A 21,250-nucleotide genomic window follows, 5' to 3' on the forward strand; every position below is an offset into this window, starting at 1 on the left:
CTAACGCTTCTTTTTCAATCATACTGTCGGCTTTCTCGGCCTTAGACAGATTCCTGGATGCATAAGCAACCAGTTGCAGTTTCCCGAAATCATTCGCTTGTTGCAATACACACCCGACGCCATGTGACGATGCATCACATGCTAGTACCAAACACTTACATGGAACATACAACACAAGCAATTTATTTGAGCATAACAATTTTCTCGCTTTTACAAAGGCATTTTCTTGGCTTCTGCCCCAAACCCATTCGCCTCCTTTCTGTGGTAAGACATGTAGTGGTTCTAGCAGGATGCCAAGACCCGGTAAGAAGTTACAAAGTAGTTCAAAAGTCCCAGAAACGACCGTAGCTCCGTCATGTTCTGTGACCTCGGTGCATTCCCGATTGCCTCCGTCTTCGAGTTAATGGACCTGATGCCATCCACCGCAATCCTCCTTCCCAGGAACTCCACTTCAGGCACCAGGAAAACGCACTTTGAGTTTTTTAATCTGAGCCCCACGCGGTTGAGTCGACTAAGAACCTCCTCCAGATTCTGCAGGTGCTCGACTGTGTTCCGACCTGTGACCAAGATGTCGTCCTGGAAGACCACGGTGTGCGGGACCGACTTCCGTAAACTTTCAATGTTTCTCTGGAATATTGCCGCCGATGATCAGATTCCAAACAGGCATCTGTTATAAATAAAAAGACCTTTGTGCGTGTTGATGCAGATGAGGGCCTTCGATGATACCTCTAATTCCTGTGTCATGTAGGCTGAAGTCAGATCCAGCTTCATGAATGTCTTCCTCCCGCCAGCATTGCAAAGAGGTAGTTGGCTTTTGGTAGTGGGTATTTGTCCTGCAGGGAGAAACGATTGATAGTTACTCGGACATCGTCGCAGCTCCAGCGTATCTTTTCTAGCCAGCTCCTGTCGAACAGCGTGGGACCATCGCCCGGTACGACCCAGAGTGGTAGCTTGTGCACCGCTCCATCGTAGGAGACCTTTACGGTAGCACTGCCAATTACAGGAATCAGTTCTTTAGTGTAAGTTCTCAGTCTCGTGTGAACTGGAGTTAAGACTGGCCTTGAGGCCTTGTTGCACCACAACCTTTTGAAAGTCTTTTTGCCCATGATGGACTGGCTCACGCCCGTGTCCAACTCCATTGATACCAGGAGCCAATTTAGTTCAACATTCAGCATTATCGGGGGACAGTTCGTGGTGAATGTGTGCACCCCATGTACCTCTGCCTCCTCTATCTGAGGCTCTGATTCATAGTGATCCTCCGTGGATCTGTCTTTCTCTGCAACGTGGTGGTTTGCAGGTTTAACAGGGTTAGCAGCTCGCCTGCACACTCGTTGGAGGTGTCCCATTGTTCCACAGCCCTTGCAAATGTATCCTTTCAATCGGAATGAATGGAAACGATGATCACCCCCGCAGCACCAACAAGATGTTAATTGCCTTGTATTCATCACCCTTGATGGTGGACTCAGACATCTGCAGATGTGTAGCTGCAGGTATGTGTGATCTGCCCTGTACATTACGATTCGAAAACAACATCACTTTTTTCACAGTACTTGTAGCAGCACTTGTCTGCTGAGAGATTTGCTTAGCATTGTCACTGGTGGCAATGAACGCCTGGGCTATCGCTATGGCCTTACTTAAGGTTGGGGTCTCTACAGTCAAAAGCTTGTGAAGTGTGGTTTCGTGGCCAATGCCAAGTACATAAAAGTCTCTGAGCATGTGCTCCAAATGTCCTTCAAATTCACAATGTCCTGCAAGGCGTCTCAGCTCGGCGACATAACTCGCCACTTCCTGGTCTTCAGACCTGTTGTAGGTGTAGAACCGGTACCTCGCCATCTGTATGGAGAAAGAGTCAGACAGAACACTGTGAGCTCAAAGTAAAGTGTGACCTCAGTCTATTATTTCAGGTCTCTCCAACCTGTGAAGCCTTCTTAAATACCTGTGCTCCCAAGGGATTTTGGGATCCCTTAGGACTCCGGGGAATGAGCCCTCTGGTGGCTGTGTGGGGTAAATACAAATCCACATTATATAACAATACTTGCAGTGGTAAAATGATGCACAACATCTTAGTACAGGCCTTATTTACTCAGCTGTAGTACACTCAGGGTGGTGGCCTGGCAGTGGTATTATAATGTGTCGGCTCCAGAATGACATCTGGAATCAGCACTATGCTTCAAATTTCAATGCATCATTGGAGCTGTCATTTTCACTACTGAACTAGTATGAACCTATTAGCTCTATGGATGATTCTCTGATAAGTAAGTATAACGTGCACATGGCCAGCTTGTATTGGCTGCATAACTACATGAGTGCAAAAATGTACATGATGCACAGCACACTATATAGGTGGCTGTGCATGTGCAGTGGTGTACTGAATTTAAGACGATGCTAGAACTCTAATTATGCCTGAGTGGTGTTACTAAGTTGACATTATTCAATAGATCCTATTCAGCACAACAGGCTAGATATAATGGCTCCAAGTTTCCACATAATTTGCTCCTGATTTTTAGGAGCAACTGATGTAGAACGGAGTATCTTAGAAATCGGAATTCTCCACATTTAGTTTTCTGCAGTTCTAGTCAGGTAGAACAGTTTCACTTTGGAACAGAATTTTTTTTTCAAAAGGGGGCGTGTCCGGCCACTGACACCTGATTTCAAAGTTTCCACAGTGAAAACGTACTCCAAACTAACTTAGAATGGAGCAAGTGAAGATTTTTGTACGCTTGAAAAAACCTTGTCTACACTTTAAAAAATCAGGCGCAGGTTACAAATTAGGTGTCAGGAATGAGGTGGGGGGGGGGGCAGGGGGGGAAGGGAAGTCATTAAATTCTACAATCAATCCTTAGTTATACTTATACAAATATTATACAAATAAATCCAACCTGAATAAAAATTTATAAGCAAAGAAAAGATTAAATAAACCATGTTCCTACCTGTGTGAAAGTGCTTCAGGCAGGCCTTTCAGGCAACTGTGTGGCGTCAGTGTCTCGACGGCAGCGGCAAGCAGCAAGCAGCCTTCGAACTGAGCTGCAGTGCTTGAGGCAGGGGTGTGGCGTCAGTGTCTCGTCTCGACGGCAGCGACAGGCAGCAAGCAGCCTTCGAGCTGAGCTGCGGTGCTTGAGGCAGGCCTTCATTCCCCGCGAAGATGCAGCACCCGGACGGACTTGAGGCCATTCGGCCATGGGATTGCAGCGGCGTCAGTGGCTGGCCGGGAGCCGAAGAATCAGGAGCGGACGTGTGGCCATTCGGCCATGGGATTGCAGCGGTGTCAGTGGCTGGTTGGGAGCCGAAGAAAGAACAGCAGCAGCCTTCGAGCTGTGAGGGGGACTGACTGAGGCCATTTGGACAGGGAGAGGCAGCCACATCGACATCTTTATATTTAAATTTGCAGAATGGATACACTACATATTATGCAATGGCTTGCTTCCTCATGCAAGAAATTCTTTGTTCTTGGTGGAAGTTGATCCATTGCAAAGTTGAATTGGCACTTTTATTTCTCCAAACACACAGTCCTTAATTTGCAGGCACCGGTTCTGCAAGTTTAGCAGTGAAAAGCTGAACTCACTGATTTCAGCAGGTGATTTATTCAGCAGTGCTGCTAAAAGCACTCCCTCACACACAGAAATATCAAGAAAATTTAAATACAAGCCTTTGCAGGGGTCCAAGAAACAAATCTTCACTTTTTCTGCAGTACTTTTAAAAATGGCCGAGTGCCAATGTTTACTTCAGACTGCGTGTGCGTGAATGCTCCAACGCGCAGGCGCAGGGTTGCCGGCACCAAGAAGCCTCATTTCAATTGTACCCCCCCCCTCCTACTTACAAAATCGGCGCGAGTGGTAGGCTCCGCCGCCTGTGCGCCGCGCCAAGCAGACATCGAGCTCCAAGGAGCTCGAGAATACCACACTTATTTTCCGGCGCCGTTTTCGGCGCGAAAAACAGGCGCCCAGCTCTGAGGTGTGCCTTTTTCGCCGCATGTGGAAACTTGGGGCCAATAAGGGCATAAGTTAAACCAGCCAAAAATGATGATGAGAATTTATTATCAATTATCTTTTACAAGAACATGGTGGCACTCAGAAGCTTAAACTCTGAAGGTAAACTGCCTTTAGATCAGACCAATCAATTGAATGATTCTACCTAGCGTGCTGGGCACTGGAAACAGAAACGTGAGAACTTTCAAGCTTGGCAAGGATTATGATTGATTGAAGTGTGTTAATGGAAAGTGATCTGCTGAATGGAATTCCTTAATTAGATTAGAGTTGTCCTAGGATTAACTTTGCCATTAAATCTGCCATTGCTCTAGAATTTGGGCTTTGCAGAGAAATGTTCAAGATTAATACAATGGTTTGATACAGTGACCACAACAAATATGAACAGGTGGGTTTTAAAGGCAGTCATTCATTTCACATTGCCTCTCATATCTTTATTATACGACACCAATATATCTGTACTGCATTTATATTTATAGTGATATACAAATATAAATGCTGCCCAACATCTTAGTACTGACCATATTTACTCAGCTGTGGTACATCCATAGTGGTTGCTCGGCACTGGAGTAATATTCCGTGGGCCCTAGTAGATAAGCGTACTGGGCCTCAAATCCCGAGACAGCTGGTTCAAGCTGCTTTAAAACATATCAGAATCATACAAGTTGACAGCAAGTCTTGAGGGGCTAGCCATAATTCTCAGCTTCTTCTCAAAAATTCAAACATTGCTCTTTTACAAACTACCAGTTATCCTCCCAAAAATAGACAGTAAAAAAACTCACAATTTAAACTAAATTTGGAGCACTATTGCCCCTCTCTGAATGTTCTTTGTACTCTAATGATAATGATTAAATTTGAAGATATTTCCACAATGTGATTCTGAAAGAAAATGCAAGGAGGCGAAAGCAATTGACTAAATGAACTGGGGGAGAAGCAACACATCATGATTTAATTTTCATTTATAACATTTTTAAATCAATGGCATGGCAAATTACCTCGCATACGCGATATGGCTGTTAGCTAGTTTTGGCAGTTATGATTCAAGATAAGTTTTTAAAGTAATTATAAACTATCAATTTAATCGATACAATATATTGAAAAATACTTCAAATAAATGCAAGTGACGCTTAACCTGTCTGATTGGATCTATGTTTTCTCCTTGACCAGCACTAATGTACGCCAGTATATTTGGTAATGTCTCAGCAATTATCCAGAGACTGTATTCGGGAACAGCAAGGTATCACATGCAAATGCTTCGAGTCAAGGAATTTATACGCTTTCATCAGATTCCCAACCCTCTCCGTCAGAGGCTAGAGGAATACTTCCAACATGCCTGGACATACACAAATGGCATAGATATGAATATGGTATGTACAACAGATCTGTTCATTAGTTGAGATTGTCTTTCAATAGACAGAACTGTGGTTGACAAAACCTGTAAGTAGTGGAACAGGGGATTGGGTAACTGCAGGGATACTGGAAGCAGTTGACTCACTGTCAATGTGCTATTAATAAACAGTAGAAGATATATGGAGCATAGCTATTGCTGTTAATTACTTAGCCTGGCACAGTTGATAAATTAAGATTCTGCAACTGAGTTTAAATTGAGTGAAAACATTAAATAAACCTTTTTGTGATTTAAGGTCCGAAGAAATATATATGTGGTGATAATTATTAAGAATGGTATATTAGAATTCTGAAATTTCATAAATAAACCTATAGTCTATGTTATTTTCTTATTTATAACCTGCGAGGCTAAATACTAATGGAACTGAGGTTTTTATTCAACATTCACAAGCTCCTTAACTGCTTTGAAAAGCAACGTGTGAGTGATCCAGTCAGAAACCCAGTCAGTACTGTCAAATGTAAAAGATGGTTTCCTGACCAGGTCTGACACATCTGCTTAATAACATCATTACAAATGGTATTTTGAAGACATTGTGCTCCTATTTTATTGCCAATGCTATATTAGCTACAGTAGAAACATCCTGGTGTTTTGACATCTGCCTCCAATTTACTATTAATATGTCATTATCAGAATTTCAAGTATATTAGAACTTTATTTCTTTGAGGATAAAATAGCTGATAGTTTAAGGATAATTTTGCAAATGTGTCAAGATCATTTTCACTTATATCACTAATAATGTGTGGAAACAAACAATTGCTTTTAATTTTAATAATCAGCTCACATTTTTTTAACAAATTGATGAGACAATCCTGTGTCAGCTCTGCAGTTTTGGAACAGAGCCAGTGCATGGAAGCTATGCCTATGCATCTCCCTCCCCTCTCTGCCAACTTACCCACTTCCCGGGTAAGCACATTGCCCAGGAACAGATGTGCTATGGTTACTAGCACTTCTGCCCCTGGACAAGAATCTAGGTTGGTGGGATTTTTATTTTGGTAGTGTACAACCATAACATTTAAAAATATGCACTGAATGCATCAATTAGAAGGTCAATCAGTAGGCAAGGTTTACACCCTTTTAATTTAAAACATATTTTTTTTAGGCTGATCAAACACATTAGTGCAAGAATTTTTCCAGTCTTAAATTCTTGATGATCAGTTACAAAAATACCAAAAGATATCTCCTCTTGGACTGAATGCGAATGATATTAATTTTACTGTATATAATAACATTTTATTAATCATGTTTCAAGTCCCAATATAAGATGTACCAGTGTAAAAATAAAATAAATGTAATACAACATTTAATTATTTGCTGTACTTATAAAAGCTTATCTCTTCTTTATCTGCTTCACAACTTAATACTTGGAATAACTCAACCCCCTCTGGTAAGAACAGGAGGTATATGTCATTGTTATATACAAGTGTGGAAAACACCATTGTTATTTTTGCAGCTTATTGAACTTTTTTGGTGCTTTCTAAATTTAATTTGTGAGATTTCTGCATGAGCCAATAGTTAGGTAATGAATTATAAAGAAATGGGAGTAAGGTGAATTGTGGGAGACAATAAAAGCAAATTACAACTTTTTATATAGCTCAATAATTGGTTGTAATTTGATTAAAAGTTTGTATCCCACAGTCCGCATTACCCATGTCTCTTATTTCCATATGCTTATGGTTTGCATTGCATAGTTTTCCTTGTAAACATTTTTATTTTTACTTTATGAACAAGTTGCCTTGCTTTAGCATTGTGATTTATTTTCCATGTGTGAGTGCTTTAAGTTCAAACCATATGCATGACAGCATTACAAGGATTAACTGCACTTTTCTAGCCTCTAAACCATTGCACACTTGTCAGATTTGCATGTTTTTTGAGCAAACTGCTACTGCATGACATTCTCAAACATCATTATCATAAAATCTGACAACTCTTATTGTAAAAAGAAATGAAAGAGTAGGGAAATCCGGATTACATATGTGTGATATAAAGAGCAGTCTCCAGGGCAGTCAGTAGAATGTGCAATGTTATGAATTATAAGTACTAGATGTTGAGTTGATAGAAGCAAGTTACATTTATAGTAGTTGAAGGAATGCAGTAGCATTTTACTCCATTTCTAGACAAAAGTACAAGATTGTAATTTTTCATTTGAATTACAGTGTACTATGAAAATAAATATATTGTAATTTTATACTTAATCACAATATTGACTTTTAAGAATGCTTTTAAAAAAAATATATGACAGAAAGCATGTTTGTTTTCTATAACTAAAAATGTCCTTCAGTCTCAGAGAGTTTACAGGACATGTAACACTTTTCTGCACATTGCTCTTCCAAGCACATTGGCCCAGATTTTGCGATCAGCGGCAAAGGAACGGCTCTCGCCATTCATTACACTTACAGCTGCCCACAGACTTTTCATGGGCTTTTGAGCTGCAACTTACAGTATTTAGAGATCCTTTTCAGTGCAACGCCCTCTACTGTGGTGTGTGAGAGAGCAGGTAAAGCAACAGCAAATCTTTTCAAACAATCAGATTGAAGAATCCTCACTAAGATATGCAGGAAATATAAATTAGAATATTTAATTTAATGTAAAATCATGTACAGAAAGCAAAATAAAGAGAGGGAGAGAAAGATAGGATTAAGAGATAAGAAACAGAGATAATAAGTTTTAAAAACAATTATATTCATTTTAATTTTTTTTACATCTCCAATAATAATTAAAATCTGAAAGAATGAGACTCCATACTTGTAAAATTAAATTTTTATGGCCAGAGAGGTTGTTTGGCAGTAATTAAGACATAATACGCTGGTAAAAATTCAGTGACACCTGAATGCACCAGCCCTACATTTTTTTGGTGTGTTTAGTGGGTAAGTTCTCCAGCTTTAATATCGAATCTCTCAGCAAGGTGCCGGTGTAGCAAAGCTTGTGGAGGAGCAGGGTAAGTTGGACAGCAACTTCTGGATTTCCATGTTTAACTGCGCATGTGCGCTGCCAGAGGTTGCTGTCCAATTCGCTCCATAATAACGATGAGCGCTGATAGCCTCATTGTTGTTTGTATCGCAAAATCCAGGCCAATATTGTATTCTTTGTTCAATGCACAACCTCATTACGCTAGACTATACAGCACTGTTATCAATAGACAAAAACAATGATAGCAGCATAAAACAAAATGAAGTGGTAACCTTTTCAATATTAGATTACTCTGCATGTGCAACAGTTATTTATGGTATTTGGTTTTTACTTGACGTTACTTGCTGATTTACCTTCTCTTCTGTTTTGTTCTTTTCAACCTTGATGGTATCCTGCACTATGTGGCTTTAGCCCTTCACCTTGGTTTTTCAAAAAAAAGACAGGAACATCTGTTTTAAATCAACCTCTCAAATTATATGTTGAAACTGGATCTAAATAGTATGCTTCATTTATATGTTCTCCTCATTCAGCCTAACTATCCAAGTTCCATCAATATAATCTTGATTTTTTTTGAGATGGAGGGCAAACTAGTTAATCTGATGAATATAAGCAATTATCTAATGTTATCCATGCCAGCATAATGAATGTGTCCTCCAGGTTTCATAAGCATGGAGGCCCCATGGGGGTCATATTTAAGTAAAGTGAGGAAGAGATGACATTGTGACCAGTCACCATTTCTTCCCCCCTCACAAAGGCAAAGCAAAAAGGAGGCGGTGCCATTCTTAGTGAAGCTGCATTTAAGAATTCAGGGCTATTGAGACAGTTCTCACAAACTCACCATAATATAAATTGACCAGTATCAGGCTCCCAAGAGGCTGAATTTTACCAGGAGCACAGTAGTGGTACAGGCGCTAATACTTATTTCCATCCTCTTGATTACATTTCAAAATGTCAATGGACTTTATATGTTGTGCTGAACATTTTCTTCAGTGGGTTAAATATACAGCATGCTATAATTTAATTGGGCACAATTGCTTTAAAAACATTTTCTGCAATACCCAACCAATATCCTCTTCTGCTGAGTATTGAATGTCAATCTACAGTCCTGGCTATTTTAATCCTTGAAGCTGACATTCAGCAATGACATGTGCTTCTATCTGACTATCTCAACCAGCACTCAGCAATGGAAGAGAGACAGAACTGGATTCACACTGGCTCACCCCACTGTCAATAGTCCCAGCTGCTTCCTCCAATCCTAACAATAACTTACTATAGGATTCAGTGAAGATAGTATCACCATTAATACCTTGGTGTAAACTGGCAGTAGCACTGCTTCCAGCTAGACTCCAATACAAAAACCTCACACTAATTTTTTTAGACTAGAATTGCTCTGGGAAATCTGTGACTTGCCCATTAGTAATCCAAGTTGTTCAATGTAATATATCAATACCTGCAGTGCAAACTTGACATGCTGCAGTCTTTATTTTCCACAACAGATTTACCAAGTGGTAAGTTGAACCTTTTTGAATGAAAAAAGTTATACAATTTTTACTCCATGCACAGGGCAAGGCATCAAGTCAAATGGCGACTGCACCAGATCAGAGAGATTACATATTGTGGTGGTAGTAATGGAAAACAGCTGATGGTTTTATACCCATTCAACCCCTTGCAAACTATTCTTCTCTTTCCTTGATCAGTCCTAGAGCAACAGGCACTCAGCTGTGGTAGGAAAACGGAAAACGGAAACAAATCAACCAAATTGTTGCATAAAAAAGGATATTTTTACCTTGAGTTTGACTATCTAATTGTGAAGTACACCATGTACAGAATCTTGAAGTGGGTTCTTTACAAAAATATTTAAAACAAATGGATTGTATTGCAGTTTGCCCACTAATTGTTTCGCATTGCATTCAGACACAATATTATGATGAGAACAAATTAGCATCTTAGGTTATGCCTACAGAGCAGTTATCTTTATTCCCAATGTGCGTGGCTCACTTCCAGCCTGAAATGCGCACGTGCTCCCTGCCTGCCATATTGGGGCTTATTCGGCCAGTTAGCGACAGAATTTATAGGCCGTTGGCGTGTTTCTCCACAGCTGCTGCCTGATCTGAGCATTTCCTGCTTTTGTGTTTTGGCATTTATGCAGTTTAGTATCTCACATCCAAAATCTCATTTAATTAGTGATTTCTTGAGAAAAGCAGAATGCTGTGGATGGTTTTAGATTGTGTCTGCAGAAATGCAGCAAGAAGTGAGAAAGGTCAAAAAATAAGAGGTGCTTTGAATTTTTTATAAACTTCCCTATTTGTGTTAATGCAGGTTTAATTATGCAAGGGCCAACTGTTTTTATTACCAGTAACATATTTAATTATTTCATTTATTTAAGAATGTATATTCTGAAGTTTGATACAGTGAATAAGGCATATCTCAACAGTGTTTTTGGCTGGTAATGGTTGGATGGAATCTGCATTATCCAGGTTATATGAGAGTAAAGTTGCCATTGAATTATGCCAATTCCAGAATCACAAATGTCCTTAAAACAACTTAAGAAGAAAACCACAGAGGCAATCAATTATTTTCTTTATCCAATCATTCCACCAAGCAAAACTTGTACGGTATAGATATTTGATTGGTGACTGAGCAAATACTCCCCTTAAATCAATGTTACCTTCAACAGGATCTCTCTAAACTGCTCGCAGTGTATTTACATGAGATATAGTGGGGAAACACATTCATTTATATTTCTCACCTGGGCCAATTATTGATAATGTCAGACATGTTAAGAACCAAGATGGAAACATTTTTTTTGTCCTGAAAACAAAAGCTCTTCTTAAACAAAGAGATTGGTAACTGAAACACAATAATGGATCCAGCAGCTGAGAATCATGTTTTTAGCCACTAACAATCCTCCTTTAGTGAAGATAATATGTTATTATAATATTTCAGATTGTGGCTGCCTCTGAAATTAAACAGGATTGATCCCTTTCATTATCTCGCCCAGTGTTTCAGTCAGCACATAGTACTGTACAGCAATATGATATAAATAAATGAAAATGGGCACAAACAAAACGAAGGAAGAATAAAAAGAGAGATCAAGGCTCCACAAAGAGATTAAAAACATAACTTGCCAAAAACAAAATTTTTCAGGAATGTTGCAGACTAGATATGAAGAGATTAAAAAATTAATACAAAGGTTGCAGTTGTTCACATGGAAACACGGCAACGAATACTATTTATAATGCTGTGTAAAGGACCATTCACACAAGCTGGCTGGGAGTCAGTGATGAATTTGTATTCATTTTAATACTGAGTAGTTTTTTCAACTCAATCAAGCTCAGAACAGAATCATAATTGTACTAAAGTTTTAAAATTCAGTGGATAATATGAAATCCCAGTAAATAAACTGCATTGTAAACCTAACATTCTACTTCACACAGCATCATTGTATACAACTAGGACCATTAGGAAAGAGCAAAAAGGATAAATTTTCCACTTTTGCACTCAGAGCCACATCAAACAAATATATCATGAAATTGCATCCCCTTCCCCAGCCTGGCATTTTCTGCCCATTTGAAAATGTATCCAATTGTATTTAAAATGCAATTTCTAACCATTTATTAGCATTCAATTCAAATTGAAAGCACTGCAGTATTGTCGCTGTAAAGTTGTGTAAATGCAGTATTCTTTTGCATGGGACATGCCTATTGGTGATTACCCAGGGATCTGTTGCTCCTGGTGAAGTATGTCTATTATGAATAAAATCTGTTCAGTGATAAAAGATGCACTTTGTGCCATCTGGTGGCTGAACAGCATTGAACAAAAATCCAGGACTAATTGTTTTTATTATTGTGGCTGTCTACGGAACTGTTAAATTGGGAAAAACAGAAGCATTTTAGCAAATCCTTCAGCATGGAATAACTCTGCTGCATGGGAGCTGTTAAAAATATATTTATGTTTTTTAATAGTATAGGAAGTTAAACTTTCTAAATTATAGTATGCCTTGTGTTGACATTTTAAGTTAAAAATAGTAAGAAGTTTTTACTTTATTATTTCTGTTGGTCTACATAAATAAACTCTTTAGCACATTTGCTAGTAATTTAATGCTTTTTTTTAGATCTGCTCTGCTATTAATCTTTTTATTGGTCCAGTGTCATCATTTCTTTAAGATGATTTAACTCATTAGTAAAATAAACTATTTGTATATTTGGTATGGTGCCTAGATCTGAGTTAAAATACAGCCTCGTGTACGAGGATAGAAAGGACACTGTTTTACAGATGGTACAGGGAACCTTATATCAGATCTGCCCAACAGCCACAGTCTGAACATAGTACTGTTATCTTGAATTTTTTACTTAGGTAGAATCAATTTCCAAAATGAATGCTCAAATTATTCAAGATTCTTAATTCACATTTGGAATAAAGTACAGATTTGGAAAGACCACAGAATGTTCTAATAGCTACAGCAGTTGCTTAGAATTCTACAATGAAAAGTGTAGCAAAGAATGGCACTTTTATGATCACATTTGAGGATACAATTCTTTAACTAGAGTTAAATACTGTGTCCATTCGTTATTGCTGATGTATAATTTTTCCACTAGGTCCTCAAGGGATTTCCTGAATGTCTACAGGCAGACATATGTCTCCACCTCAACCAGGCATTACTTCAGAACTGCAAGGCATTCAAAGGAGCCAGTAAGGGCTGCCTACGAGCTCTGGCCATGAAGTTTAAAACCACACATGCTCCACCTGGTGATACATTGGTTCACAGTGGGGATATCCTCACTGCACTCTACTTCATCTCTCGGGGTTCCATAGAAATCCTAAAGGACAACATTGTAGTAGCAATCCTTGGTAAGTGAACAAGAAACAAAGAATTTACATGACTTTTAGAATGGTGTTCTCCAGCTTTCCATTAGCAGATATGAAGGACCAATGCTGAAAGTATGTCTGTAAAATGACAAAGATATTTGTCAAGCTCTTCCTGCAAATTTGCAATTTTCCATTGTGTTGAATACATAAAAAAGTCAATTAACTTGGATTTTTGTCAATCTTAATCAAAGGTTATTAATTTATTATTTTGGGCATTCTGGCATTTATTGTCCATCCCTAATACTCCTGAGAAGGTGGTGATACATTTGAGTGGCTTGCCAGGCCACTTCAGAGGGCAGTTCAGAGTCAACCACATTGATGTGTGTCACATATAGCCAAACCTGGTGAAGGTGGACCAGTTGGGTTTTTACGACAAATTGGTATCTTCATCGTTACTTTTACTAATACCTGCTTTATAATTTAGATTTTTTAAACTGAATTTAAATTCTAAAAATGTCCTGGTAGGATTTGAATTCACGTTATCTGGATTATTGGTACTGCCTCTGCCTTGCTGATCCAGTAACATAACCACTATGCTCCCGTACCCCATTTATTCATTCACAATCTGTTGGTTGTTTTTTTGTTAGTTGTAAGATCATTTATTAGAAACATAGAAACATAGAAAATAGGTGCAGGAGCAGGCCATTCAGCCCTTCGAGCCTGCACCGCCATTCAATATGATCATGGCTGATCTTGCAACGTCAGTACTCCACTCCTGCCTTCTCTCTGTCCCCTGATCCCTTTAGCCGTAAGGGCCACATCTAACACCCTTTTGAATATATCCAAGGAACTGGACTCAACAACTTTCTGTGGCAGAGAATTCCATAGGTTCACAATTCTTTGGGTGAAAAAGTTTCTCCTCATCTCGGTTCTATATGGCTTACCCCTTATCCTTAGACTGTGACCCCTGGTTCTAGACTTCCCCAACATCGGGAACATTCTTCCTGCATCTAACCTGTCCAATCCCATCAGAATTTTATATGCTTCTATGAGATCCCCTCTCACTCTTCTAAATTCCAGCGAATATGCTTAGTCGATCCAATCCTTCTTCACATGTCAGTCCTGTCATCCCGGGAATCAGTCCGGTGACCCTTCGCTGCACTCCCTCAATAGCAAGAATGTCCTTCCTCAGATTAGGAGACCAAAACTGCACACAATATGCAAGGTGTGGACTCACCTGCATGCCTACTTTCAATGACTGATGTGCCATGACACCCAGGTCTCGTTGCACCACCCCTTTTACTAATCTGTCACCATTCAGATAATAATCTGCCTTCCTGTTTTTGCCACCAAAGTGAATAATCTCACACTTATCCACATTATACTGTATCTGCAATGCATTTGTCTACTTACCTAACCTGTCCAAGTCACCCTGCAACCTCTTAACATCCTCCTCACAGCTCGAACTGCCACCCAGCTTAGTGTCATCTGCAAACTTGGAGATATTACATTCAATTCCTTTGTCTAAATCATTAATATATATTGTAAATAGCTGGGGTCCCAGCACTGAACCTTGCGGTACCCCACTAGTCACTGCCTGCCATTCTGAAAAGCACCCGTTTATCCCGACTCTCTGCTTCCTGTCTGCCAACCAGTTCTCTATCCACGTCAATACATTACCCCCAATCCCATGCACCTTAATTTTGCGCACTAATCTCTTATGTGGGACCTTGTCAAAAGCCTTTTGAAAGTCCAAATACACCACATCCATTGGTTCTCCCTTATCCACTCTACTAGTTATATCCGCAAAAAATTCTAGAAGATTTGTCAAGCATGATTTCCCTTTCATACATCCATGCTGACTTGGACCGATCCTGTCACTGCTTTCCAAATGCGCTGCTATTACATCTTTAATAATTGATTCCAGCATTTTCCCACTACCGATATCAGGCTAACCAGTCTATAATTCCCTGTTTTCTCTCTCCCTTCTTTTTTAAAAAGTGGGGTTATATTAGCTACCCTCCAATCCATAGGAACTGATCCAGAGTCCATGGTATGTTGGAAAATTACCACCAATGCATCTATTATTTCTAGGGCCACTTCCTTAAGTACTCTTGGATAAAGACTATCAGGCCCTGTGGATTTATCAGCTTTCAGTCCCATCAATTTCCCTAACACCATTTCCTGACTAATCAGGATTTCCCTCAGTTCCCTCAGTTCCTCCTTCTCGCTAGACCCTCGGTCCCCTCGTATTTTCGGGAGGTTATTCGTGTCTTCCTTCGTGAAGACAGAACCACAGTATTTATTCAATTGGTCTGCTATTTCCTTGTTCCACATTATGAATTCACTTGATTCTGACTGCAAGGGACCTACGTTTGTCTTCACTAATCTTTTTCTCTTCACATATCTGTAGAAGCTTTTGCAGTCAGTTTTTATGTTCCCAGCAAGCTTCCTCTCATACTCTATATTCCCCCTTCTAATTAAATCCTTAGTCCTCCTCTGCTGAATTCTAAATTTCTCCCAGTCCTCAGGTTGCTGCTTTTTCTGGCCAATTTATATGCCTCTTCCTTGGATTTAACACTATCCCTAATTTCCCTTGTTAGCCACGGTTGAACCACCTTCCCCGTTTTATTTTTACGCCAGACAGGGATGTACAATTGTTGTAGTTCATCCATGTGATCTTTAAATGTTTGCCATTGCCTATCTACTGTCAACCCTTTAAGTATCATTCGCCAGTCTATCCTAGCCAATTCACATCTCATACCATCGAAGTTACCTTTCTTTAAGTTCAGGACCCTAGTCTCTGAATTAACTGTGTCACTCTCCATCTTAATGAACAATTCTACCACATTATGGTCACTCTTCCCCAAGGGGCCTCGCACGACAAGATTGCTAATTAATCCTCTCTCATTACACAAGATCCAGTCTAGGATGACCTGCTCTCGAGTTGGTTCCTCGACATATTGGTTTGGAAAACCATCCTTTATACACTCCAGAAAATCCTCCTCCACAGTATTGCTATCAGTTTGGTTAGCCCAATCTATATGTAGATTAAAGTCACCCATGATAACTGCTGTACCTTTATTGCACGCATCGCTAATTTCCTGTTTGATGCTATCCCCAACCTCATTACTACTGTTTGGTGGTCTGAACACCACTCCCACTAACGTCTTCTGCGCTTTGGTATTCTGCAGCTCTACCCATTTCGATTCCACCTCATCCAAGCTAATGTCCTTCCTTACTATTGCGTTAATCTCCTCTTTAACCAGCAACGCTATCCCACCTCCTTTTCCTTTCTGTCTATCCTTCCTGAATATTGAATACCCCTGGATGTTGAGTTCCCAGCCTTGGTTCCCCTGGAGTCATGTCTCTGTAATCCCAATTACATCATATCCATTAACAGCTATCTGCACAGTTAATTCATCCGAATTCATTACGAATGCTCCTCGCATTGAGACTCAGAGCCTTTTCAGGCTTGTTTTTTTTTAACTTGTCCTTTTAGAATTATGTTGCCCTTGATTTCTCGATCCCTCCACTCTTACTTTTCTCCTTTCTACCTTTTGCTTCTGCCCCCTTTTTACTTCCCTCTGCCTCCCTGCATAGATTCCCATCCCCCTGCCATATTAGTTTATCCCTCCCCAATAGCACTAGCAAACACTCCACCTAGGACATCGGTTCCAGTCCTGCCTAGGTGCAGACCGTCTGGTTTGTACTGGTCTCACCTCCCCCAGAACCGGTTTCAATGTCCCAGGAATTTGAATCCCTCCCCTTTGCACCATTCCTCAAGCCACATATTCATTTGAACTATCCTGCTATTCCTACTCTGACTAGCACGTGGCACTGGTAGCAATCCTGAGATTACTACCTTTGAGGTCCTACTTTTTAAATTTAACTCCTAGCTCCCTACATTCAGCTTGTGGGACCTCATCCCGTTTTTTACCTATATCGTTGCTACCTATATGCACCACGGCAGCTGGCTGTTCACCCTCCCCCTCCAGAATACCCTGCAACTGCTCCGAAACATCCTTGACCCTTGTACCAGGGAGGCAACATACCATCCTGGAATCTCGTTTGTGGCCACAGAATCACCTATCTATTCCCCTTACAATACAATCCCCTATCACTATAGCTCTCCCACTCTTTTTCCTGCCCTTCTGTGCAGCAGAGTCATTCCTGGTGCCATGAACTTGGCTGCTGCTGCCTTCCCCTGATGAGCCACCTCCCTCACCAGTATCCAAAATGGTATATCTGTTTTGGAGGGAGGTGACCACAGGGGACCCCTGCACTACGTTTCTTCCCTTGCTCTGCCTGATAGTCACCCATTCCCTATCTGCCTGTGTAATCTTTACATGTGGTGTGACAAGCTCACTAAACGTGCTATCCACGGTGTCCTCAGCATCGCGGATGACAAGAGTCTGACAGGAGCTGCAGCTGGACATACTTCCCGCACACATAGTAGCCAGGGACACTGGAAATGTCCCTGACTTCCCACATAGTACAGGAAAAGCATAACACGGCTCTGTGCTCTCCTGTCATGACTTAACCCTTAGATTAACTTAATTTGGCAACAATGCCAAAGGTTTACTACTGATAAAGGATTTGAACACCAGGATGAGAATTTTAAATTTGAGGCATTGGTGGAACGGAAGCCAATGTAGGTCAGTAAGCATTGGGGTGATGGGTGAGCAGAACTTGGTGCAGGTTTGGATATGGACAGCAGTGTTTTGTATGAGCTTCAGTTTATGGAGGGTAGAAAATGGGAGGCTGGCCAGCAGAGCACTGGAATAGTCAAATCTGGAGGTAACAAAAGCGAGGATGAAGTTTTCAGCAGCAGATGAGCTGAGGCAGAGATGAGTGATGTTACAGAGGTTGAAGTAGACAGTCTTTATGATGGAGAGGATATAGGATTGGAAGCATAGTTTAGGGTCAGATAAGACGGCAAGGTTCAGAGCGGTGTGATGCAGCCTGATGCAGTGACCAGAGAGGGAATGGAATTAGTTGCTCGAGAACAGAGTTTGTGACACGGGCAGAAGAAACTGGAGCCGAAATTCAGGCCCGCAAGAAACCTGGCGCAATTACCGTTTTTTTAAGTGCTTTTACCTCTGTCTTGGATGAAGTTGACTCTTGATTGATATGCAGCTCTTTGTATTTTTTTTTTAAGCGGCCAGGAAGTCAATTATAATGGTGGCTGAAGTGTGGCGGTAAGTGCTGGTAAGGGGCGGGAGTGGCGGCAGGATGGATTCTCTGCCACTGTTACTCAGCAGCGGAGCGGTGATGACATCATTGTGTGTCTGCGTCACCGCATCTATCCCCTCCTTTAAATGGGAGAGAATCGACGATGTTTTAGGATTGGCCACTTGGCCACCAGGGAGGATTTCGGCCGGGCCAGTGGCCTGGCACCCAAGAGGGGGTACTAGGCTGCCTGTTGGTGGCCCGGCCAAACCTGGGGGCACAATAGTCCGGCCGATGTGGAAGTCAGCCGGCAAAAAAATAAAATAGTGGCAGCAGCATTGGGCTCTTGCCATTAATGGCCGCCTCACAGCCAGGGCTGACAGAGGGGATGAAAGATGCATCGGCAGAAAAAGCAGTCGGGGACACCATTTGGCGGGCATTAGATTTTTCGGGCTTAATTTCGACGGAGTAGGGGTCCCGGTAGTGCGCGCACTGGTGACACACTTATGGCTGGTCGGCAGCGGCGGGGCGGAAGTGGAGACCACCAGAAACACCCCCCCGCCCCCCGCCCTGCTGAATTTGCTGCCGGTAGCCATTAGACCAGAAATTGGCTGGCAGTTAGTGGATTCCGCCGCCATGGCTGCCACATTCCGGCGGTAATGGGTCTTATCGGGACCCTGAATTTCGGCCCCACTGGTTTCAGTCTTCCCAGTGTTTAATTGGTGAAAATTGTGGCTCATCCAGGACTGGATATCAGGCAAACAGTCTGACAACACAGAGGCACTGCAGGGGGTTAAGAGAGGTCGTGGTGAGTTCGAGCACTGGCATGGCACTTTGTTATTGATGGAGGTTAGAGTAAAGGATCCATGTATTTGATGCTCACTTATTCTCTCAGGTGATGATTATTGGCATGCTCATATAGGGGCAAAGAAGGCTAATGTGTTATCATGTTATATTATGAGTAGTGGATTGAGGGAATGTCCCATTATTTGAAAGGGAGCAAGAAGGAGATACAATTGTGGTGCTCAACGTATCCTGTGTTACACACAAGATAAGACTTTAGAATGAGATGTGCTCGGTTGGCCCTTGCAGCAGTCACTGAGGAGTTGTTTGAGTGCAGGTCATGGTGATGCTCTGGTCCATGTAGTTGTGAATCAATGGAGTCAGGGCCTCCTTGCCAACAATATCTTGAATGGCAAAGTTGTGAAGGGCAGAGCAGATTTGAACTATTTGTGATTCATCATCATGTTTTGCAGTCCCTCGAAACGTAGAAACATAGAAACATAGAAAATAGGTGCAGGAGTAGGCCATTCGGCCCTTCGAGCCTGCACCACCATTTAATAAGATCATGGCTGATCATTCCCTCAGTACCCCTTTCCTGCTTTCTCTCCATACCCTTTGATCCCTTTAGCAGTAAGGGTCATATCTAACACCCTCTTGAATATATCCAATGAACTGACATCAACAACTCTCTGCGGCAGGGAATGCCACAGGTTAACAACTCTCTGAGTGAAGAAGTTTCTCCTCATCTCAGTCCTAAATGGCCTACCACTTATCCTAAGACTGTGTCCCCTGGTTCTGCACTTCCCCATCATCGGGAACATTCTTCCCGCGTCTAACGTGTCCAGCCCCGTCAGAATCTTATAAGTTTCTATGAGATCCCCTCTCATACTTCTAAACTCCAGTGTATAAAAGCCCAGTTGATCCAGTATCTCCTCATATGTCAGTCCCGCCATCCCGGGAATCAGTCTGGTGAACCTTCGCTGCACTCCCTCAATAGCAAGAATGTCCTTCCTCAGATTAGGAGACCAAAACTGAACACAATATTCCAGGTGAGGCCTCACCAAGGCTCTGTACAATTCCTTCATCTAAATCATTAATGTATATTGTAAAGAGCTGGGGTCCCAGCACTGAGCCCCGTGGCACTCCACGAGTCACTGCCTGCCATTCTGAAAAGGACCCGTTTATCCCGACTCTCTGCTTCCTGTCTGCCAACCAGTTCTCTATCCACGTCAGTACATTACCCCCAATACCATGTGCTTTGATTTTGCACACCAATCTCTTGTGTGGGACCTTGTCAAAAGCCTTTTGAAAGTCCAAAAACACCACATCCTCTGGTTCTCTCTTGTCCACTCTATTAGCTACATCCTCAAAAAATTCCAGAAGATTTGTCAAGCATGATTTCCCTTTCATAAATCCATGCTGACTTGGACAGATCCTGTCACTGCTTTCCAAATGCGCTGCTATTTTATCTTTAAAAATTGATTTCAACATTTTCTCCAGTTCAGATGTCAGGCTAACCGGTCTATAATTCCCCGTTTTCTTTCTCCCTCCTTTCTTAAGACATGGTGTTACATTAGCTACCCTCCAGTCCATAAGAACTGATCCAGAGTCGATAGATTGTTGGAAAATGATCACCAATGCATCCACTATTTCTATGGCCACTTCCTTAATTACTCTGGGATGCAGACTATCAGGCTCCGGGGATTTATCGGCCTTCAATCCCATCAATTTCTTTAACACAATTTCCCGCTTTATAAGGATATTCTTCAGTTCCTCCTTCTCACTAGACCCTCGGTCCCCTAGTATTTCCGGAAGGTTATTTGTGTCTTCTTTTGTGAAAACAGAAACAAAGTAATTGTTTAACTGGTCCGCCATTTCTTTGTTCCCCATTATAAACTCACCTGAATCTTACTGCAAAGGATCTACATTTGTTTTCACAAATCTTTTTCTCTTCATATATCTATAGAAGCTTTTGCAGTCAGTTTTTATGTTCCCAGCAAGTTTCCTCTCAAACTCTATTTTCCCCCTCCTAATTAAACCCTTTGTCCCCCTCTGCTGTATTACAAAATTCTCCCAGTCCTCAGGTTTGCTGCTTTTTCTGGCCAATTTATATGCCTCTTCCTTGGATTTAACACTATCCTTAATTTCCCTTGTTAGCCACGGTTGAGCCACCTTCCCCGTTTTATTT

General features: G+C 41.3%; 1 protein-coding gene across 1 annotated transcript in view; it reads left to right on the plus strand.

Annotated features, from left to right (window-relative positions):
- LOC139257742 (voltage-gated inwardly rectifying potassium channel KCNH7-like) overlaps window positions 1-21,250 on the plus strand; it is a 643,748-nt gene that overhangs the window by 556,606 nt on the left and 65,892 nt on the right. Inside the window, exons 10-11 of the mRNA XM_070874608.1 lie at window positions 5,151-5,350; window positions 12,897-13,149. Of these exons, the coding sequence (XP_070730709.1) occupies window positions 5,151-5,350; window positions 12,897-13,149 (453 nt within the window). The remainder of the gene's footprint in view (window positions 1-5,150; window positions 5,351-12,896; window positions 13,150-21,250) is intronic.

The sequence above is a fragment of the Pristiophorus japonicus genome, chromosome 3, assembly GCF_044704955.1.
Source record: "Pristiophorus japonicus isolate sPriJap1 chromosome 3, sPriJap1.hap1, whole genome shotgun sequence".
Taxonomy (NCBI): Eukaryota; Metazoa; Chordata; class Chondrichthyes; family Pristiophoridae; genus Pristiophorus; species Pristiophorus japonicus.